General features: G+C 39.8%; 1 protein-coding gene and 2 non-coding genes across 4 annotated transcripts in view; all 3 read right to left on the bottom strand.

The window, feature by feature from the left end:
* Positions 1-21572, bottom strand: part of LOC124153581 (homeobox protein GBX-2-like) — a 48873-nt gene extending 27301 nt beyond the window's left edge. The window contains exons 1-3 of one of the 2 annotated variants that reach the window (XM_046526846.1): positions 20188-21572; positions 17490-17766; positions 11248-11563 (exon numbers count right to left, since the gene is read on the bottom strand). In XM_046526846.1, the coding sequence (XP_046382802.1) occupies positions 11248-11563; positions 17490-17766; positions 20188-20639 (1045 nt within the window). In that variant the 5' untranslated portion in view covers positions 20640-21572. The remainder of the gene's footprint in view (positions 1-11247; positions 11564-17489; positions 17767-20187) is intronic. The other variant, XM_046526853.1, reaches the window with a different exon arrangement.
* On the bottom strand, positions 1260-1351 carry Trnay-gua. The gene is given in 2 exon segments: positions 1260-1295; positions 1315-1351. It is a non-coding gene; the product is annotated as a tRNA-Tyr (tRNA).
* On the bottom strand, positions 20085-20158 carry Trnam-cau. Its single transcript has one exon. It is a non-coding gene; the product is annotated as a tRNA-Met (tRNA).
* Positions 21573-24347: the final 2775 nt, after the last annotated feature.

Here is a 24347-nt window from a genome sequence, read left to right as displayed (position 1 = left end):
GGTTCTCGATTGTTAAAAGAAACGAGATTGTAAAAGTCGAACGGAAACTCCATTTTCATAATTTTTTGGGTATGGGAACGTATGTGCTGTGCGAAATGCTATTTAGCTTTTCCCAGTTTTATGACTTACTGGTTCACTCTGGTAACAGGGCCGGATTTACCCGAAGTTACGCTATAGGCACCTCTCCTATGAGCGCCCCTCCTCACTTGAGCCCCCCCCCCCCCTCCCCGATTTTTATGATAAGGCATATTCATTCGCATGAGGTAAGGTTCGGAAAAAAGGAATAAAGAGATATATGGCTGACAGCATAAGTTTATGCTTGAATTTTTACGCAGGGAAAATTCAACTTAAATTCGATAATTCAATTAAATTAGACAAATAAATTTAAAAAAACACCTTGGGTTAAAACTATATGAAACAGTTTAAATTTTATGCAACTAAAACACTTTATGAATACACATTACAAAAATAATGTCTAGCCTTAACTCATGCAACAAAAAAGAAGATTAACTTCAGAAATAAATACATTACGTACTGCAGTAACTGAATGAACTGCGGTAGCACGAAATATAATATAAATTAACTAATTTTATAACGCATGAAGAGTAGTGGTTCGAACTACATTTTCAATTGAACAAAACCTTTGCTACTTCAAAAGTTTCCTTCTTGTCTCCTTTTTGGAAAATTCATTAATTATGGCATCGCACTTCAAGTTCTGCTATAATCCTAACTTAGCACATTTAAAGCCCTAGCAAAGAGGGTACCTGCAGGCAGACGGAACCCACATAATAAGCAGATGGCGCCCCTTGGACTGAGACGCCCCTGGGCACGTGCCTATTTTGCCATACGGTAAATCCAGCCCTGCCTGGTAATTATCCTTGATTAGACGTATCTAATCATTCTTCGCTGGGAGTAGTAATATACGAACTTGGACAATTTTAACGAATTTTACTTCGAAATTTGCTACCTATTTTGGCGTTAACGTGACTATTAAATTTGATTTGAGTACGGCCGTTGATCAGAACAGCGCGCATGACAGTATTTGTATAGTTGTAATATTTATGTATAAGCTTTATTTTTTTGCTTGACATATAATCCGAGGTCTCTGTATTTAATAGCATAAACTGTTGAGTGGCTGCATTTTTCCTCTTTGAAATTGATAGTCTGAAAAATTGCCGTTTTTAAACGTAACACAAATTTTTGTGGAAGACATGAAGTTCAGTGCCGAAACATTGTACTCTGAAAATAAATTAAAAATTTCCTTCGAGCCGGATTTGAACCAGCGACCTATGGATATCTGCTACTTCTTTCCTTCTACAGTCCACCGCTCTACCAACTGAGCTATCGAAGGGTATGTTAGTGGGGGAAAACCGACGAGAAATCGTCCTTCGTCGCGTGAAGCGGATAAGCTGTTGGGTCATTACTTTACCCGTCTGTTTCTGTGAGTTACTGGGTCTGAGGTTGCCAGTACTGAAGTTACATTACTACGATATTTTTACCTCAAAAATCTCTCTTCCTATTTGGCCCTGGAAATTAAGTGAGCCGAGGCTTGAGTGTTTATAATGTTTTATTGTTTGGATTCTAGACGGAAGAATTTGTTTTTGCCATGGCTTATCACGGCTTATTCTGCTAAACTAGCGTCGTGCATGGTTGAATTCGAAAGTAAGGCCAACAATACCAAGTTTGTCCATCCATCATAAACTAAATAAATTAAAAGTTTTCTCCATCGCTTAGCTCAACGCTCAAGAGTAATTTCCTTTTTTCACTTCATTCTCAGGCGATTCATTAATGATGTAAAATAATTGACAGTGATGCAAATACATCGAAACCGAAATAGGCATTAAAATTGGAAAACGCCGTCAGTTCTTAGTGTTTTATTTTTCATGTGACAATTCGCGACATCTGTGCTGGTACAAACTGTTATGCTAAGTTATCCATTCGTCAAGCATTAACATTTTTTTCACTTGCAAATTGATTCAAATTTGATGCCTCGGTCGAAAAATTCTGTCAGAGTGCTTCAGTGCCATGTCTATCGCAGTAAGGCTCTTGTCGATTTGTTTTGCTAATTCACGCAAATCATAAATATTCGCGGGAGGTCTGGGGACTAAAATGGCCACCAATCAATCACTGCATTGCCAATCGCCCCCGTCACAATCAATAAGATCGCTTCGGAGAAAAACGTAAATGTTTATGTATTCGCGTTCTGTCTTTTGATATGTACCCATTCGCTGATATTGATTTAAATTTCATCTGCCTTCGAGGACCGTCATGGCTTGCTTTTATAACTAATATAATTTAATTAAGTAATGTCGGTTGTGAATTTACGCTCATCATCTCTTACTGTAATAATATATTTTATGTATGGAATCCGTAGGATAAACATGCCATTGGAAACTATGCGGTGACGCTTGGAACTAGGTAAGGTAAAAATTGGTTCAATAGAGAACGATGTACTCTTTAGCGTTTCATTAAAAATCCAGCTTTTTAAGAAAACTACATAATGCAAAAAATAGGTCCATACATTACCAGGCGGAAATTTCATTGAGGCTCTGAAAAATGTTTCAAAATTGACGGAAAAACTTCCCCATATTCTATTCCTGATCATGACTTCCCATGTATCTTCTAACTTAAGTGGTTTTATCACAAGATTTCAGAATTATTCCAGTGCTTCCAAAGCCTCAGTTCAATAGCAAGTTCACCCGTGGCTCCTTTCACACACGTTTCATGCGTTCATTGATTTTCTGTTCGTATTCAGTTCGTACTCCCTCGATGTTTTTTCCAGTTTATTAAGCCTCCTCTTGAATTCTTTCTTTGCTCCTGACTCCACGGCCATGTCTTGGGTGGAAATTAACATTCTAAAGGATGGTGTAAATGCCATGTGGGAGCAGCTGTCCTGGGAATAGATTTTCGGACTCGGTATCGTCCTTCTTTCTGTTAAATCTGGAATTCAATTGTTTTTAACTCACGATGTTAAGAAATTCGTGGATATGCAATAGTGTGGACCAGTGGTTGTCCAGGCCGTAGCTTCCAGAAACAATTCTACGCGTGCCTCTCAACTCTATTTCTATCGATTGAAGTTCTGAAAAATTAAATGTAGATTTTGAATTTGCCATAATTAGATCACAATAATTTATTATACCATAAAAAAATGAATTAGCTTGAAGAAATTGAATTTTTGTCCCGCGTATAGAATGTATGCAGTGTTGTTTGGAAAAGATGCAGCCGAAGTGTGAGGAGTCCGGATAGGTTTAATGGGGTCTCAAAAGGACTTTGAATTCAGGAGTCGGGCCGTGGATAGCAATCGAAAACATCTGGTGCAGTCGAAATTTCACTTCATTCTCAATCTTCAATTCCGTGTGTGTGTGCGTGCGTGTTTCCCACGCGGAATTTTGTTCCTTAGAGCAAATCCTCAAGGAGCGTGAGTGCGTGATTCTCAATTTTATTTATTTCCTATTTAGTGTGAATGGGTCTCTGGCATGAGCGAAAGCTTCTTAAACCCGAGTGATTGTGTGATTGAGACCTACGCGGAAATTTGTTCCCTGGCAAATCTGATCGGTGAGCTTGCACGTTTGTTACTAATAATTATGCATTTCATACCATTGACAACTTTATTAAAAAAACATATACAATAGATAGTAAAAGAAAAAAAATCAAAAATTCAAAATAATGAAAAGCAATTGTTGTTTAAAAATGTATATATTTAATGACAATAATAATGATCAATGGTCCCTTTTATGAATTGCAATGTTAAAAACTACAGTTAATTATTTAGTTTCTAAATTTCATTTTCACGCAAACAACACTACAGACGACAGCAGAACATATGCGTAAGTCATTTTATTTGTACTTTTATTATCTGACAGGTTGAGGTTAGATTGGCTCACCGGTAAAGTGTTTATGTTCGCGCCTTCGGCGCTGTCATTGAGTGAAGACCACTACCATCCTTTCTAACTTCCCAAACCTCCTTATCCTTCCCCTTCCTGCCCCTCCTTTTTCGCCGAGTTAAGGTTACAGCAATGGGGAATTTATTTCTTTCAACTTAAATTTCAGCTTTTGATAATTTATTAGCTTGAGAATGCTTATTTTGGTAAAAAAAAGTTTCTAACCTACTGTCTGTAAAAAAAAGCAAGATACCCAAGTTTGAGGAGCTCTACCGTCTAAATGAAGCAATCATTTTCAATGCAACAAAAAGCATGCGAAAGAAAATTTATTTATACGTTGTGTACTATAAAAAATCTTTGGCTCAATAGTATTTCTTGTACTTAATTTTTCTTAAAAAATACCCGTTTTTTGCGCGTAAAATCAAGTTGCCATAATATGAGCGCTTGGCATTCCCGTAGTTTTCGTTCCTATAACTTGCAATTTTGATATAAAGAAGCCACATCTATTATTAGCAGTTTGCCGAAAACAAATTGTTTATACCACGAACATTAACGGAGTTGTTGTAAACAACGCAAACCTCTGCTAACTTCGAAACCAGTGGGTCAATTGAAAATTGATTGGTTATGTTTCTAACCCTAACTTAGCGGCACTCGTAGACGGTGGCGCACTAGCAATTATTATCGCTTACAGGGGAAGCATTTTTTAACGAAAATATTCACCATAGAGAAGAAATGTAGTGGTAAGCTACCAGAAAAGAGAAATTATTTGGATTAAATCCTGGTGGCTTGTGTTGCGCTTTATTACATGGAAATTGAATCGTAGACGGAGTAATTATCGAGGCGGTCACATTTATTGTTTGAGTCCTTGGCTACTTCGGTATCGAAATTGATCTCGACCGTCAGGCATAATGATGGAAAAAATGTCAGTCAAAATCGATTTTTTTAGAAATAGATTTTTACTGATATGAATAGCTCTACTTTACAACAAAAATCGATATTTGAACCAAACGATCGATCAATCTAACAAATCGACGGTTATTCTTTGATAAAAATACCTTGTGTATAAATTAATGTTTATTATTCATTCAAAATGCACATTTGAACAGTAAAAAAAACCTGCTTAGATTTTTACTGCTAAAAAAATCATGCTCGATTTTTTAGCAGCAAAAATTTACAAATACACGCGCATAAAATTTTGGGGATCATCAATTGAAAACATTCTACTTTTCTGAAAATTTCAAGAAACATCAACCCACGGAGATGCTTTCTTGATGATCTACGGCGTGCCTTTTCAATTTTACCCGCCGTAGAGGAAAGTCTTTCAAATTTGAATAATGACGTAATCATCGGCCTTTAGGAACGCTGCTGAGATCAAACGATGTTTTCAAGATCGGAGTTGAAAAATCGAGTTTGGATCGAAACTCGTTGACAATGGCTCGATCTTGATCTCCTCGATCTTTGACTATCAAAACTTGATTTTCGACTGTAATGGAAATCCATTTTTCCATCTCTGGTGAGGCAAAGTTGCCAATATTGATTCGTTAATTGAGCGTTCACTTGATAAAGTAACCAGTAGTAATGGTGTAAGCACTGCATATCCTCAGTTTCGCCTCATATTTCTCCATGTAAGTACATATGCCGAGGACTTTGAGGTCTTTGGACTGAAAGCGACTTAATTTATTCAAGATTCGTCGTTTGAATCAATTGAAGCCTGTTAAAATCCTTTAATTCAAAGCCAGTCATTGACAATTTCCATTGAGAAATTTAATGGTGCGGAATCCTTGGCGCGGGAAGGGAAGAGAAATTTTGGGTTAGTTGTCTTTGGCGTGAGTTGATAGAACTCTCCGATCATATCAAACGAAAAGAAAGGGAAGTTCAGTATTGGAAGAGGGCAATATGAGGATATTAATAAAACGTTCCATGCCAACCGGTAAGGTACCTTTAATGACGACTCAACGGAACTTCAAGAAAGTGCAAATTTTGCGGAAAAACTACACTCTGTTGATCCCCTGAATCGCCGCCTCTGGTGCGGATCACTGAACCCAGTACGTTGAAATGGTAATACTCCTCACCCCGTGAAGCCGACTGGGAAGCGTGATTGGGCAGCCGGCCATCTCGGGAAGCAAGTACCTCCGAGCTCCATTTAAATGCATGAAAATTTGGAAATGGGGACACTTAGAAAATCTCCTCTCAGACCATATACTCTGGATTGGATTGCGATTTACAGAATCAATTGCTGAGACCCTTTACGACAGTTTTAGGCATTAAAAAATAACTATGCACGTAGATATAGCAATCAATTTGCACGATCCATGCTGAAAATTTAGTACCGGCTTGGATACGATATTTGTACACGTTACATGTACCTTGATAATGATATACTACTACTGCAACCGTGGTTGGTAAGAAAATTTCAGTGTGGAACGTACGTGAAACTTTAATATTATTTTCATATGTTGTGGTTCCAAAGAGTTAAGAAAGAAACTATGAAAAATTATGTTCTCATTTGAACTTGAATTCCGGCGTACAGTCCTCGCCTGCGAAACTGAGGGTCGCGGATACGAGTCCCACCTGGGTGAGTTATCCCAATATCCAGACCATGGTTTTGATATTTCTACTCAGGTGCCTTGATAATGACATTCTGCTATCTCATCCATAAGAAATCGTTAGAGTGGAACGTTCGAAGAAATTTAATATTTTTTCATATTTCATTGTTCCACAGAGTTAAGCCGTACACTGTTTTCGGGGTGATGACTGAGAATTTTAAAAATTAAATGAAAAATATAAATTTCCATCGCCTTTTTGGAAGGCCCGATATTGTGTCTGCTGATTCCAAGCGCTGCACATGGCGATAGTCATTCCATTGTATTGAATTCAGTGCTTTCGCTTCGTCCGAAACAGCCACGTTGACCTCTTCACTTTGGTAACATCTTGCGTTTCATCTCCTCTATCCCAGTGTGGGCACACAGAGTGTTGCGGCCGCTGGGGTAACAACATTCCTCCGAGGGCGGCAGTGGTGGTATTAGCCTCGTATGCTGGCCATGCGGCTACGCATACAACCACAAGAACCATCGCCTCGGCCATCCGGCCACACGGCCGCCGCTGCTCTTCTTTTTGCTTTGTGTAACAGGCGACGAAAAGCTAAGTGTGATGCGGACGAAAGCAACGGCTCTGAAAGGGCGAGCCCAACGACACCATGTGAGGCGATAGAAAGAAGAAAAAAAATGAAAATCGTCGACGACTGCGGATGGGCACCATTCGACGAAGGCGCCTCATCGCGAGGCTATTGTTTTTATTCTCCCCCACCCGCGATCGTAAATGTGGCGCGGAAATGTCGAATGGCTGTCGATGAAAACTGCTTCGATGCGGGGAGTTTGGAATTCTTTCTTACGATCGGATGGGATGCGAGGCGGCGGAGAAATATGGGGGAGGAAAGGGAGAGTGTCTTCCTAGCAAAAGCATTTGTGAGAGTGGCATAGTGGAGGGGGGGGGGGGCAGGGGGCAAGTACCAAACCAATTAATTTCAGAAGAAAAAAATAGCAAATGTATTCTACTCCACCGTTATCAAGGAAGTCAATAATAGTTTTGCAAGGAAGAAAAACTATTATTGATGACTACTGCAGTGGTGGATCCAGGATATGGACTAGAGTGGGGTTAAAAATTCCAGCAGTTGTGGGGGTCGGAAAAAATTACCATTCTATCTAGTGTAAATTGCATACCCAAGGGAGGGACATAGCTTCCTCAGCCCCCTCCCCCATAGATCCGCCACTGGTGATTAGTGATATTAGATTTCTAAAAATGCTCATTCTTGCAAAATATATTTTATAGCCTAGTATGTTTTATCAAAACGGCTTCCCAACGACCCAACGATTGTGTAATTTTAAGTGCTAAAATCGATTTGATTTCCAGAAATAAAAATGTTTACAATTTTCCAGCGGGGGTTCCTCTCCCCTGACCCCTCCGGTCATGCCCCCCAACACGTTGTCCTGGCTACACCCCTGGTGGAGCAAGAAGATCATGGGATACGAGGGCCAAAAGGAAGAAGGGGCGAAGGAAGGGTGTTTTCCCCGCTCTCCTGTTTTCCCTAATTAATTAATTATTGACGTAATCTTCATTTAATTATTAAATTTCGGATTTGGGAAGAGGAAATACCAAGTTTCCCCGGGCTTCCAAGCATATCTTAAGTCACAAGAGCATTTAATATCACCCCTTCAAGAGATTGAGACCCCTGATGATAATTAAAAGATATCGCCCAGAGTAGTTGGTTATTGTATGGTCATACTTTGGGACTGAATCCTCAGATTACGTTCATTGAAGATCAACTGGTGGGCAATTTGAAGCTAAAGGAATCGTCTTTTCATTTGGCATCCTTAAAAGCCAATGGTTGGGAATTTTTGGTTGCATAATAAGTCAAATGCACACCTCAGTGAACCCCAAACATTGGTTATCATGTTTGGTTTTAGCTGTTAGGTTTGTCTACCGAGCGCAAGACGTTTGAAAGTGCTTATTTTATACTATTATTTTACTTGTTTGTGATGTAATGTCTTGTAAATTATTTTATCCAATGTTGATTTGCAATAGAAATGTATGTTTCCACGGATATTATTTTATTCTGCCTTTTTCTACATCTATTTTTTTATTAAATTGTGTAGAAAACTGCTGAAATGGGAAGATCGTCATATAATTCGGAAGTCCCTATTCGAAGGGAAGAGTTTCCCTTTTGGGAAGAGTTGAATGGCTATGTAACTAATCTAAGGTTAAGTCACAATTATTTTAATTTGACGACGTTGAAATGGTTAAGCCACGCGTAAGAAATTTTGTATCAGCAATTTGTTGGCGTACTTGTCTATTAAGTTTTCAGCATACGATAATATATTGATGGGTCATCACTTAATTTTCAATTAAAGTTTTATCTCCTCTGCTCTTCGTGACTGAAAATGTATTCACTAACGAAAACAATTTCAGGCATTCGATTTAAAATTGCGTTTCTATAAATATTGCAAAAATCAGTTGAAACCGTTGGAAAAAATGTAAAATGTTTGATTTATTTTTGATCAACGTTATCGGTTCGTAGCTGCGATACGGAGGAAATTAAATTTTTATAATTCCCCCAAATAGGCGTGCCATGCATATTTGCTTTTGGTTTCATCCTGTCCATCATCAAAAATCGATTCAATTTATCAAATATTCATAGTTGACTCGGCATAATTTTTCATGTCAACTAAGTGGGCAAAGTGTGTTGACGCCGGCAAATATAACATCAAAGAGTGCCGCGTTGAAATATTCAGATGAGTGAAAGTGCACTTAGAACGAATTTTCGATCGTCTGTGGTTTCAGATCTGGATTTTTTCAGGATTAAATAATAAAATCGTCGACCCTTCGACGTGATGTAATCGCCACTGGTTTGAGGCTTGCCAAAATCTCTTAAATAATACACGAGTGAAATTAAATTCTTGCTTATAATCACTTAAAGTTGAAAGAGGGAAAAGAAGAAAAATTCGTTTTAAAAATTAATTACCTCTAGGCTATAAAAAAATTCCATTTTCATTGGCTTTGGATAATATTTCACTCAAACTTGGCTGGTATTTCATCATCTCTCCTATCAATAGAACCACATATTTGATGCTATTTAGTTCATATCTATTGATTCATTGCGCATTAATCCCTATAGGGTTTTCACTTAAGTTTTACCTTCCATTTTTAATCTTGCATTGCAGTATATTTGAAATGTTTACAATGTAAAAACAAACGATATCGTAGTGTTCATCCAATCAGACCCATGATGGATCAAGTGACCCTTGCCGTTTCAATCTCGGGCGCATGCGTAGTCGCTCTAGTTTGCATTTGCTACGAAGTATATCCACGGTGTTTTTTTATGAATTGTTGGAGTTAGGATGGGGATATGCTGGAAAATTTTCTTTACTGGTATTTTTAGTGGTGAATTCTTTATGTAGGATTTTTTTACTAAACCATATGATCTTTAAATTCCATACAGAATTCGTATTTTTAATCGACAAACGGTGTATGATGTACGTGGCATTTTTTTACATTCCTCCATTAAAAACCAAGCATTTTATTTTTATCCCTCCATTGACTACGTTCCAAAAGATAGTTGAATGTTCGAAAGCTTTCGTTGAAATTGATTCGCCAGCGAGGCACATAGAATACGTCTCTTTCTTTCAACTTTCATCAAAACTTCCGTTATTTTCAGCGATCGGATAAAAAATGATCACGTATAAGCGAAGTTGATCGTAGTTCAAAATGTGGTTTTCTAAGTTTATTCAATGGGAAATGATAATTATGTTGCGATTGAGAGCTGATTTAGGAAAAATCAGACTTGAGACTCATCTTTTTTCGTTTTCCATGGCGTTTTTATTCCACACACAGAATGATATTTCATAATAGCGGCGAAGATTGTTATTTTTTGTTTTTACATAAGGTCGGTTTGTATTACTGCATTTATGAATACATTACTTTATATTTATCATGTAAAATCTGTACTACATAGCGTTTTCATAACAGGAATCGCTGCTATTCTCTTCGAGATGAAACTCATCATCATCACTGGTCAACAATCCTACGATTGGTTTGACGCAGCTCTCCACTCAGTTCTCCTATCAGCTAATCTTTTCACACCTACGTATTTCTTCTCTTTCACATCTCTCTTTACTTGTTCCATATATTTTGTTCGGGGTCTTCCTTTTCCATTCTTGCCTTCCACTTGTCCTTCCACTTGTCCTTGAGATGAAACTAAAGGTTCATTATGATAGAATATTCATATTCATAGTAACTTGACTCGGCTAACTTAGCTTGTTATCACGCAGACCAAAATATAAAGAATAGAGCCCTTCACTGCCCACACTGCACTGCACTAATATATTTACATCTATTTCATAGAGCAGACGACAGTTTTTAGAGCTATCGATAGACATGCATCTCTCTCGCCAAAGGGCTATATTATAACAATATGAGCTCTTTTCGAGTAATATCAAAGCTAAGTCGAGTTACTCCGCTTTGAGTTGTTACGAACCAGTACTCTCAACTCCACCCCAAGTTAGGTCTCGTCAAGTTAAAGTTAAGTTGTTGTGAAAAAGGTTTTACGCTGCCTGCAGATTGATTGGATCCCTTAACTAATACATAATGCCGGTTATACATAATGCCTGGTAGGCGTTAACCGGAGGTTGATGCAGCTGAACCTTAAATTGAGAATATTTTATAGTTGCAGGAGAGTTAAGTAATTCAGAATAACATTTAATTGGATTCGTTCATGTAAATGGAAGAATTCGTTTATCTCGATTTCAATGCTCCGCAAAGTTTTAACCAGGCAATATAAAACCGGCCCACAATCTAGCACTTTAATCCTTACCTTGGTCATCTGAGGTCTCTGCCGCGGCGCCCGTCTCTGAGGACGACCTCTGGCACCCGTCGAGGTAGCCGAGGGGCTGTGCGTAGTCCAGCGGACGGATCAGCTCCCCGGCTCTTCCTCCTTCGACTCCCGGCGAGAGACGCGGTGGCTCCCCCGGGAGTTCTCCACTGCAGTCTCCCCGACCCATTCCAGCTCCGTCTTCATCTTCCCCTTCTCCTTCCTCCCCGTCTTCTTCGTGTGGAGGCACAGAGGGAACCGTTTCATCCTCTAATAATGGGTGGCAGTTGATTGTCGCACTTGGCGTCCTCAGTGGACCCTGTGCGGAAAAAAAACGATAAAAATGAGATACTAGACCCTAATTTTGTTGAGGATGTTTATCAAGGCCTTTTTACACGGGGCACGGAATTTCGCAGGTTAGAACTGCATTATTTTCTAAAATGGTGTGTAATTAAGCGAATGCATGGACGAAATTAGAACTGGGGCTATTTTTCCGTCTCACGTCCACGCATTCTCGCATGTGTTATAGCAATTAACCGCTTTAAACGACGCAATTTTGACTGCGTCTTCGTACACATGAAAGATTGTGCAATTTCGTGCCTCGTGTAAAACGGCCTTCAGAGTCCAGCGATACACAAATGAAGAATTAAAGAATTAAAATTTGATAGGTTCGTTTGTATATTTAAATAAGGACGATCAGGGTTTCATGACAATTTTATGAAGCAATGCTATGAAAACCTAATCGTATCTATTTAAATATACAAATGGACCTCACAAAGTTATATTCTTTTATTTTCTATAATGGAAAGGTTTCACTCGTCTGCGCATTTTGGTTGCTTGAGCAATTGAGAATCGACATATTTCCGAGCGACACAGAGAACATCATATGAGAACCCCACTACATTTCCAGGTCTTACAGAAACGGGAGATATTTAACTGAATGGATAGGTATGGGAATTTGTTTTTCTACCAAACAATAATGGACTTTAATGGTGTTACCCAACTTACGCTATCCTACCTTACGTCAACGGTACTACGGAAAATATCACGAGAGCCCTCAAGAAACACAACACAATGATCAGGTTCAAATGCGTCACCAAGATGTCGAATATCCTAGTCAACAAAGCATTTCCTTTTTATTTTTTAACGGCTACCACCCAACGCCACACGCCCCATTGAGTTGGCTTTCGGGGTAGTATGTATGTAGAGTGCCTCATTTTGCCACATTTTTTTCACTTTGTTGAGTGCACCCAGAGAAAAATGCGGAAGAGACTTTGGAGGGGAGCGCTTTAAGTAAACAAAGGAATCAAATGGACCAGTGGCGTAACTATGGAGGGGATGAGGGGGATAGATCCCTCCTCAAAGCCTCAGATAAACAAAAAAATACTTAAAGATATTGTCTAATTTTGACTTCATCTGCTTTCAGTTAAATTTTAAGTGACAAAATGATGTAAAATGTATTTCGGGCATGTAATTTTTCAAAAATTTCCCCGGTCCCCCCGTAGCCTGGGGGAGGGGGGGAGTCGCCACCTCAGGCCATCCCATCTCCACTAAAAGCATATTCCTAGTTACGCCACTCAAATGGACGTAGGTAAAGGTGACATCTTGAGGTTAAAATGCCATTATTCATAACAACTGATGCTTATAATTCAAAAATACGATAAACCTGACTAGAAAAATTACAATTTCGTTTGCATTTTTTGTCTAGATTAAAAAATGTAGAAGCTAATGATTCGGAGAACAAATGTTATCTATAATACCGATTCCAATTGGCAAGCCTTTTCTGGTATCGCAATTTATTCCGAAAAATATGTGGTAAAACAATGTCCCTAGTGCCATCGACTCACGTTTTACGATACAACACTCCAACATGAAGACTTAGCCCACTCAAAAACTTATTTTGGAAAATATTCAACTCAATAAAAGACGAAGAAGCTCTAATTTTTAAATACAAGTAACATGTTTGATCTATAATAACAAGGAATATAGATTGTGTTCTGAAGTAATTACCCTGTGTACAGTGTTTGGCGGTCAGATATTTGCGATTATAAATTTTAAGTTCTATGTCGCACTGCATCCTAGTTTTAGCATGTATTCTCGGAAGCAATCAAATTAGAAGTAAACAAGGTTTAGTAATTTTTTAACTAAAATTTGTGAAACAGAAGGTAATAAGTATTCGGAAAATATATTTGAACTCTCATTCCGGGCTTCATCCCATTCGGGATACCTTAAGTTAACGAGAGGAATAACTGTTGTCCAGTACACTAAATTCAAGTCTAATATTTATAATATGATATCGCACCTTATGCTACATTTAGCGGGTTCAATAAAAGTAATAGCTTTGGGCAACACCGTGTCCTAATAATTTACAGAATAACAGAATAATCGTTTGCCAATAAATCAAAATTCATCATCAAAAGTCGAGTAAACATCTCGAGTATGAATCCATTAGTAAACCGTGGTGGGTAATGGGGACATTTTTTTCAAATTAGGCGAAAACGATTTGTTTACATATATAATCAATGGTTCTCAATGTAAAGTACCAGTACTTCCACCGCTTTTTGTATCCAATGAATGATATTGGTATATGTAAGAAATTAAACTGGAAAATTACCCAACTGCCGTCGCGATTCAATTTTTTTGCGGTGCAGGCATTCAGCTCTGATACAAATCATCGATTACGACGAATTGGTGTTCGTAGAAGTTGAAGTCGTAGGAGTAGAGTATGTATAAGTGGTTGAAATGAGGATTTTACTCCGTTTTCAGCTTCCATTTCATCAAACTGGTCTGTGCTATCTAGATTAACTTTGGTCTTGGTCGAATTCATTACTGAGCTAGGGTGCGCGCGGTCATGTCGTCGTAATCCCATGAAAATGGAGATCAGTTCCCTCGATAAGCTAATTGGATTTGATGCTTATCTAGACGAAGTTTCTCTTGAGTGTCCACTGCTACGAATTAAAATTGCTAAGATCCGCTGTTTAACCAGTCCAATAGAGCGATATCCATGAAAAGCAACTTCGTGAATTGCTATATCAAAGGAAGTCCACGGAATTTCCGTGTCACGAAAATGAACCTCGAAACGGGCGTCAGAACTTTGAAAATTTCGATTAATGTCACTCCAGAAGAATAGAATTTCCGGAAAACGGGACGTCATTCCACTGAAAACTTTGTGGCTCCGATGTTGAGTCCATACAGAGCTTACTACATTTAGGATGATAAAATTTTTATCGGAGACTTCTCTTTATTTTTAATCTCTTCACATTGCTGACCCTAATTGATTGGTCTATACGCAGGGACTACATTGAGGAGGTATCAGTCCGTCCCGTTCAAACTTGATTGCTGTTTCGGTTCTACTACGGTTTTCAAAAATTGCCAGAAGCGCGGCGATGAGATGAGAGCGATCCATTTATTTTATATATTTTCACTGTAATATTTATGATTGCCATTGAAACAAAATCTGCTAGAGGTGGATGAATTCCGCTATTTGGGAAGCAGGATAACTAACGATGGGAGAGGCAAGAAAGAAATTCTCAGCAGAATAGCTCAGGCGAAGAGAGCATTCCACCAAATGGAAAATTTACTTACAGCAGTGATGATGATTTATGATCGTGAGGAATATTATTTAAAAACTATGAATTCGATAGGTCACATCAACAAATTTATATATTTCCGTAAGCGGCCCTACTTACAGCTCATTTCTTTATGAAATGGGGATCGCTCTCCCCAGGGACGGATTCAGGATTTTTTTCTGGAGGGAGGGGGCACAAGAGATAGAGAGGTCGTCTCATTTTTGAGATTTAAAACAAAATGCAGCGATAACTGTAGAAAATATTCTCTTTATTTTTATATGGAAGTTATTAATATTAAAGTAAATGATTTAGGCACCGTAATATGCTAAATAAATCGGACTTAATGGTAACTATATTAAAAATCTTGTCTATTTTTTAAGCGTCTGGGAGGGTGCACGTTCCCCCACCCTAAATCCGCCTATGGCTCTCCCCGTCAGCGACGCGAGTGGCGACTTTTCTAAACTCATCTACATGCGTGAAGGTAGGCAGCACATCTAGAGGCCGACTGTAGAACACTGTATTCTAATACTCGTGCCTTCTTGTTCGGGGAACGGCTAGCTGTGTTGGAGACACAACATTGGGGTGTTGCTATTTTTTCTCGGATTTTTAATTCTACCTCTTAAAATGTGCTATGGGGTGCTCATCTATTTTTTTAAAGGATTTTTAGCCTTAAAATTTCCTTTTTTTATCATACATTAGGTTCGAAGAACAGTGCTTTATTTATTATGAAGGATAAACTACAGCAATCACGCGGTATAAATAACGTCAACATAGTATTCGACTCCTCCCTTCTTCCGTCGACTTTCGTTCGGGAAGGCGCCAGGGGCGTAAGGCAATGACGGTCGCTGACCGTGAATGCGGCCTGCGAGCGACCAACTCGCCGTCAGGGGCGTGACGCGCGCTTGCAGCTCGCGGAAAAGTATTGTATTCCTGGAAAACTGTTGAGCGAACGTTAAAATGGAGCGAATTTTGGTCCCTGTAAACTATAAAATTGTGCGTTACCCCTGAAAATGATGTTAAAAAATCGGGAAAATTAAATGCTATTGCATTAGCGATCTCTAAATGCTAAAAAATCGAGCTGAAATTTTTAGGATATCCATTATGCACCCCACATCACATTTTAAGAGGTAGAAATAAAAAATCTGAGCAAAAAATAAAAAATAAGCAACACCCCACACTATTATATATTATGTAGGCAAAATTGTCATATGGTTAAAACGTTAATTTGAAATAGATTTTAGTGTGATTCCATTTGCGTCATAGCATTACAAAGTATCATTACATTTGCGTCTTGAAGAACTTCTAGCGAAAAATTAATTTTAAATGCACTTTGATTCTTAATATTTAAGTCGTTAATGCACCGTTACTTGTCAACTACGAACTATGTCATCGTCACCGTCACCCTGAAGCGTAAAAATTAAATAATTAAATTTTACGTATTTTTTTTAATTGAATATTTCAAATTTTACGAATGTTTAGAAAGTTTCAGAAAAGAGCAAAGAATAGTAGTCACAATTTGGAATGAGAATGTGAATAGGTGCGTGCAATAGTTGTTCTTTTGCGGGGGTGTGGGGAGAAAGTAACAGTTCTATACTGTCGGCAATCTCGGTTTTTAACCTTTATCTTCATTTCCTTATTTGAGTTTCACCCTATTTCTGTTACCACTAATTTAGATCGGAAATTATATCTTTTACTTCTCTATTTTGGCTACAACATATCCTTATAATAGTTTTGTCTTTAGCTTAGGCGCTGGAGTTTATGTTCCATGAGCTTCCCTTGGTCGATCATTTTCGTGAGGTTTCATGATGGGTGGTGTTCCACTCCCAAGAAATGAAAGAAATGGTAGTATTTTTTATACCGATACTTCTTTCCTTTCGTCTGGTTGACTTAGCGGTATTCAATTCTTGGGAAATAAAAATTAAGGAGGAGAAGTAGCCTTTACATAACTTATTATGTTCTCAAGTTCTCTTTCCTTGTGGATCTAGTTTAACACTGAAGTATTCATTAGTGCTTCAGGGTGATAGTTGAATTTCTCCCGTCCCTGAGACATGATGACGCGGTGGGTCAACGCCTTCCGGTTAATGTACAGTTCAAAGAAACAGCCTCCCTTTTGGGAAGACGTTATTTATTTATATTATCTTTTATTAACCTAAATTATTTTATATTTATCTTCATCGCCCCGAAAAAAAGCGGAAGGGCATATAACTAATAATTACGTACGTCGATCGCTAACACCCATCCTTTAGATAAAAAAAACCTACTCAGGCGGGACCCTGGACCTTCGGTTTGGCAAGCGAGGACTTCACCCGCCGCCACCGAGGACGGTAAGGCAGGTGAAGAAAGATTTGCTGCTTTCCCGGCGTATAGACTGCGTGAAGAGGTCTCGGTATCGCCACCGGGTCAGAAACTGCATTACTGCCGACGTTCCGATGTCCGACTCGGCAATCGTTCTTAGGGCCTGATTTTCGAGTGAGAATTTTGATCTGCTTATATACTCTGCTTATAAACTGTATGTAAGCAGGACAAAATTCTCATTCGACACTCATAGCCCTGTGGTCGATGGCCGAGTCGGAAATCGAAAAATCGGTAGTAATACAGTTCCTGACACGGTGACGATCTCGAGAACTCTTCACGGAAAGGTAGGTTATGAAAGTAAATGTTCAGCCCTTAGTTCACCTGTGCGGCTGCTTGGATGCCGCAGCGCTGGAGGGCGAACCCATGGCCCTCTGCGGCCGCTGGTCCTCGCCCATCCTCATTCTGCTTCTGTATCCTGCAGTAGATTGCAGACTGCTGGGCGTATGGGTCCTGGCCCTGCAGGGGGTAGTGGTCTTCCCTCGGGGATACTCGGGTGTGGTCGTCTTCCTCGTGGGCGGCCACCGTGGTCCCCGCTCCCCCTCCGTGCCGCAGCGACGTCTGGCGGATGAGTGGGTGCGTGTATTGCCTCTCGTGTCTGCTGCGAGGGATGAAAATACTTTCATATAAATTGTATCGTCTAAAAACAGTAAGGAGAAGACGCGACAACTTAGTTGGCCACACTATGAGACATGATGGCCTGATGAAAACAATCGTAAAAGGACAGGTGGAAGGGAAGAAGGGCAAGGGACGGCCTCGACTGAGTTACATAGGGCAGGTTTTAAATGGCGTAAAAGAGAAGAAATTGGTCGCTATGAAAAGACTAGCGTATTGAAGAGAGGAATGGAGAGCTGCGTCAAACCAATCTTAAATTATGGTGATAAAATTAGATCAACAACCAAAGCTCCATTTCTCACAAAAAAGTTATTGTGCTTCTTCCAACCATACAAAATCGTAAATATTCATTCATAACCTAGCATGCGATTAAAGATAAAATGGATTGACCGTGTTGGTAACGAGGAAGTGCTAACAAGAGTGGGAGAAAATAGAAGCCTCCTAAAAACCTTAAGCAGAAGACGGGAAAACTTAGTTGGCCACATTTTTAGGCATGATAGCCTGATGAAGACAACCGTAGGGCTGGTGGAAAGAGAGAAGGGCAAGAAACGGCCTCGACTGAGACTAAGACAGATTATGAAGGATTTAAATGAGAAGAAATACGTTGCTATGAAAAGGCTAGCGGGTAGGAGAGAGGAATGGAGAGCTGCGTCAAAACAATCTTAGTATTGTTGACTAATTATGGTGATAAAAATTAGATCAACCGAAGCTCCTTTTTTCACAAAAAATATTGTGTTTCTTCCAACCATATATCATCGTAAAGATTCATTCGTAACTTTACTGTCGTCATTCTGAGTGTTGTGAATAGTGAGTGCACTCGGCCAATTAAGTGAAACACATGGTTCCAAAGACTTGGTTCAGCGGTAAATTGACCCACACAGGTTAATGTCTACATGCATGAACGATTTTGTTGGATCGGAACGGAAAACTTACGATTGCACGAACCAAGTTAGAAGTGGTTCTATTTTCTGTAAATGGATTCGCACAAGTTCAGTGTTTACATTCTGCATTTTTACGTTCATTTAAGCTCTCATAAATTTAGACATCAACTCCCACGCGCTATTGTACCGTGTAACCAGGCCTTAAGAACTATCGACTTTAGTTTCTTTAGGTAGGTTTCTAGAGGATTAGAAGCTCGGGGGACACCTTAATCTGGAGGTCCATAGTAGTCAGACAGAAAATATTCACACAATGTGTCTTTAGTTAATGGCATATGCTTCCATGAAGCCTAAAGGTATGATGTTCATTCTTTCTTTTGTTATAATTTCTGTATAAAGGTACTCGGAATCATATTTTAGGCTATAAGGGTTAATAATAGCTATGAGCAAAAGTATAAGAGGCGTCGTTCAAAATGGAAGTGACCTAGAAATGCATTACCGTCATATCATAATTATGTGCAAATTATGGAAATTCTCTCGTATTTATACTCGTATACTTATTTACAAAATTCTTCAATTGCTGTAAACTTCGGGATAATTTTTCATGGTTGGATTCACTTTGGGGTTGCTAAATGTAAACTGGATTGGTTTGCGTGACTGATCTTTGTTTATGAAACTATTTTCTGTAATAGGTAACGTAGTTTTGGTTTTACTATTTGGGCTGACAAAGACTGCCAGGGGTTCTGCATTGGTGTTGGGTTCTGCATTAGAGGGATGGCGAGGGATTATTGTTGCCACCTCATTAGTTCACACCCCTTTTTATTCCGCCCAAAAATTTTGCGATCAAGTTTTTAGTATCGAATATTTTTCTTGGCCATGAGAGAATTTTTAAAAAATTATTTTGTGGTGGAATAACCTTCCGAGGAGCACTATCCAATGTCCCAAATTTTAACCAAAAATTAATCATGGAAGGATGCTCAAAGGCCACTTCTTCATTGTGGGTGGTATTTGTTACCCGCGATGGCCAAAGCTTAAACCAGGGAATTGGATTCTCAAATACCACCCACAGCAAAGGGTGCAAAATGTAGGGATGGAAACTTTTTGGGGTGGCAGCTGCAACATCCCGGCCAAATTTAGAAATACGTTTACGGTTAGACTATACGGCTACGTTTTACAGAAACACGACTACGGTTAGACTGGACGCATGAAGACGCAAGGAGAAGTCCTTTCTTTTGGATTCTAGATAAAATGGTTAATACGTGCCTATTTTTTATAACTTACGTAATTACGACTATTCAGTCCTTTCTTACCTGTTGCGCAATCTCACACATCTCTAAAAGAGAAAAATTAATGTTCCCAGGCGGGACTCAAACCCTTGACGAAGCAAGAAAGATACTCACATCACCACCAAGGTCAGCAAAATATTTGCCCCGGGTGAGGATCGAACTCACGACCTTAAGATTATGAGACTTACAGCGCTGCCTACTGCGCTACCGAGGCCTTGTAGTTAATAGAGCTAAATTCCTTACCGTAAGCAACAGGCGTTCAGTTGTTCCAGCGGCGTGCATGTCACTCCCCTGGGCAGTTGCTGAAGCGGTGGACTGGGCGTCGACGGCACCAAGGTGCCCCACTCGGTTGACCCCGAGAAGTTGCGGTGCCCCACGGGGTGGTACGGGTGCATGCCGAGGTGCTGGTGGCTCGCGTTGGGCGAGGGCGGTGTGGGCGGGAAGGCCGTGGTGGGCGCGTAGAAGAAGTCCATTGTTGGGTGGTGCTGGTATTGTTGGTGGTGATATTGTTGTTGGTGCATGGCGGTGGGGAAGGCGGCAGTGTGCATGGGCGAGGAGGCGGAGGAGGAGGTGGGCGAGTAGGAGAGGGTGGAGGATGGCGAGATGGAGGGTGGATCCGCTGAGAAGGGGTTGCGGTGGAGTGCCTTGTGCTGGTGCTGCGTGCCCCCGGGGCAGATCCCGAAGCAGTCCTCCATGTCACTTGGGCGGCCGACAGCACTCGTACCCCTTGTGATCAATCTCGTGACGGATACTCTTCCGGAAACTCAAATGTCACCAAAAAATTCCGTATGTTGCATGAACACTCCTCCCTCATTCAATTTTCCCGACGAATCCTCTTCGCTTCACGATTTCGATTCCACTCGCGTCAGTTTTTTCCGTCTTCAAATTGTATATTTATTAAATTAAGACACATTAAGTTTACAATCCGCTGGGGGACCCTAGTTAGTGCCGCAGGTAATGTCTTACCATGAAACATTTCCACCCATAATCTGCTTTCAGTCAGAATCGATTTTTCACTAGGATTGGTCCTTATTCCATGGAACTGACTCGATTGATGACTGTCTCTAGAGAGGAGATCAGATTCTTTCAGGAATCGTAATTTAAGCAATAAAATGGTTTCTCTATCAAATCAAAACCCTTAAGGAAAAAACTAAAAAAAATAATGCTCACGGAAATCCTCAGTTTCGGTACAGCTGAGCAACAGCGAAAATTCCTCCGAGGATATATCGCCAGTTGACAATGGGAAGGTGCGGTTACTCCGATCAACAATGGAAATCCACTGTGTCAAGGTACTTGATTAACAAGAAGTCCGCGGTAGCTCGATGGTGGTAATCAGAGCGTTGAAGTCCAATTGGGAACAGTGGAGATAAAGTCCGGAGGCTGGTCCGATAGTCCCTCGAGTAGCTCACACCAAGACAAAGCCAACTCAAGTGTCTCTCCTCCTGGAACCCTACATTCATCCGGAGCCGTGCTTTCCCACACACACACACATGAAGAGAGTGGCCGGACCCCGGCAACTGAGCAACTGAACTCCGAGGAGGAACGAAGTTAAAACGGCAAGAGAGGATGATGGTACTGCGAGGGCGTTTTCTGCCTTCTCTCCTCTCCGTGAATCCGTGCTCTCATTTGAGTGTCGGGAGTCATCTGCTTGCGTGTGTGTGTGTGTGGTGGGATAGGACACGCCTTCGGTGACGGGAGCAGTGGGTGGGGGGGGGGTTGGAAGATGGTTTCCCCACACGCAACACGCGGGGCCGCCAATGGGAAGGAGGGGGATGCTGTTCGAAGGAGAAAAAGGAAGAGGAAATAGCGAAGGAAGATGAAGGAGGAGCAGTGGAAGAGGGTGGGTGGGAGAGTGGTGGGAGGTGAGTAACGTCTTCGGAACATGAGAGTGAGGATGGGGAGGGTGGTATGAGTTGGGAGGGAGGAGGAAGCGGACGTTGAGAGACCTTCTTGGGGTGTCCTCCGTGACATACTGGACAAAGGACATAGAGACAAGAGATGGACAGAATAGCTCTGTTCTGTAGGTCGCCCTTTCATAAACTTCATAACTTCCATCCAAAAGAATGAGGTATGGAGAAAATAACTCTGTCTTCATCCGAACATGTCAAGTTCAACGTTCTGGAATTTGGCTTTATTTAAAAAAAATGGTAATTTTTCATGCAAATTTACCCCTTAACCAACTACCCACTGCCTGGGTAATTGAAAATGATGCAATGTTCAGGAAGCTTGTTCGGTGTGCAAAGTGATCATGTAAAGGATGAAAGTCACCAATGGTTTATAATTTTAGCATGGATAGCTCTGTTCTTCTGTCGGATAAACATCTCAACTTTCACCAAAAGCAACAACGGGTTACTGTCGCAATCTCCGTATTCTTTTTTCCATTCAGTTTTTGCCATATTTTCCCCGGGAGGTTTCCAGGAACCCCGGTAGCCTTTTCTGATTCAATTACATAGAAGAAATTGCGCTTCTGACTATGGAAAGTTGTTTTCCATCCAAATATACAAATGTATTCGGTCTAAAAATAAAATTACCAATCAAAACCAAAACAGTTGCGTTGGTATTTCGAAGGATGTATATCCTTTTGGATTTTTTAAATAAGCACTGAGAGAAATTCATGCCATTCTTGCCATGAGTAGCTCATTACTTTATTAATACCTACCCTCATCCCTAAAATAAGATGACTTAATTTCAAATAAACAAATACTAACACAAGAAGGAATGTGAGTCGATAAGGGTTAGTTTTCTTTTCATCGCAAATTATTTTTTGCAACAAATTATTCCATGAAAAAAATTACGGCAAACCTAAGAGTTTTCAGCGCAGGCGGATTTTGGGTGGGGGCACGAGGGCACGTGCCCAACCCAAGTGCTTAAAAATACACTTGATTTTTAATACGGTTATCATGGTTATCATTACATCCTTTTCGTTTTTTGTATTATACAGCCTCATTCATTTCATATCAAAAAAGGAATGTGGTATTAAAATAAAGAGAATATTTCGTGAAGTAACTGTTGCATGTTATTTTTAATATAAAAAATGATAAAATTGTTTGCCTGTCAGACTCTTGTGCTCCCCCCCTCCAGAAAAATACGTTTTAGTACGCTTGGATTCTTACCTAAGTGTTTTGGATTATGACCCTATTCTCCCGTCTTACTACGACAGCTATCGTCACCCCCGCAAAAAATGCTTGCAGTGCGGTGTCATTCTTTAACCGTATCAATATCAAAAACCAATGGTTACTTTCCGCTCAAATTTAACCACCTACCCAACTACGTACTACCTGGGTAATATAAATTGACGTTGTGTTCAGGAACCTTGTTATTCAAGTGATGAAATTTAGGCTGAAAGTTAGCAGTAGTTTTTAATTTTTACATGTATAACTCTGTTCTCTTGGTGCCGAACGCTTAATTTCTCCGTAGCATATTTTGTGAGACGATCTGTTTGGTAGATTAGATTGAGCTCTTTCGTCACTTACCCAAAGCCGAACCTTCAGGTTGAAGGACTGAGTGAGTGACCTGATGTATGTGAAATTGCTCCATAGAGGTTTTTCGTATATTTTTATGCGTACCGGACTTCTTTGCGGTGATAGTGGAGTGAAACCTAAATCGAAGTCAAATATTTTTTCTAGAAGTTAAAAAATAATATTTACTCCCACCATACTGATTTCAAAATGTGTCAGGATTGGCTTATAATTTTGAATGTGCATATTTAAGTTTCTTCTTCAATTTATTGTGACCTTGCAACATCTTACGGCTTTATATTTTCTGTATCAACTTGTTGCTCTCAATACCTCTTTGAAACTCTTGCCATGCTTTCTTGCCGTGAAGGGAGCACTGACTGAAAGAGATCGTGTACGGAATCAAACGGAAAAAAGTCAAGGTTTTTGGCTGCTAGCCTTTACTCGTTTTGATATTAACTTGGTAGAATAAACACAACTCTGGATTTGAATTGAGGATCTTTAGCTGCGGTTTATGGTCTGAAATTCTCTGTAATTTCTTTGAAAGAGCTCCTATCATCACTTTCCTCTTGTTATTTTTTGTTAGACGTATAGATTTAATAGTATTTCTCAAATTTTTCTTAATTTTGGAAAGTATCAATAATCTCCTTGTATCAGAATGCCTGGAGAGAGTTATTATGATTTGGATGTAAGGTTAGAATGGTAGTATTTTTGATGAATTCAGGCCTATTTCGAATTTCGGACCTGCGTATACTCTTAACAATCAATTGAAGTTACCTATGGGTGCGAGTAAACCTTGGCATCGGACACATATAAAAGAGTAAGTACCTTGAACTAGTTGGTAATACCTGTAATATTTATTGTGGGTCGGTGGTTTGAATAGGATTTATTTAATTTAGAACAAAGATGTTCACATTAAATTTGTAAATGTTTCGTTGTTTAATTAAG

Source organism: Ischnura elegans, chromosome 1, assembly GCF_921293095.1.
Source record: "Ischnura elegans chromosome 1, ioIscEleg1.1, whole genome shotgun sequence".
Taxonomy (NCBI): Eukaryota; Metazoa; Arthropoda; class Insecta; order Odonata; family Coenagrionidae; genus Ischnura; species Ischnura elegans.
The sequence above is the reverse complement of the archived record's forward strand: the minus strand, read 5'-3'. Positions and strand labels throughout refer to the sequence as shown.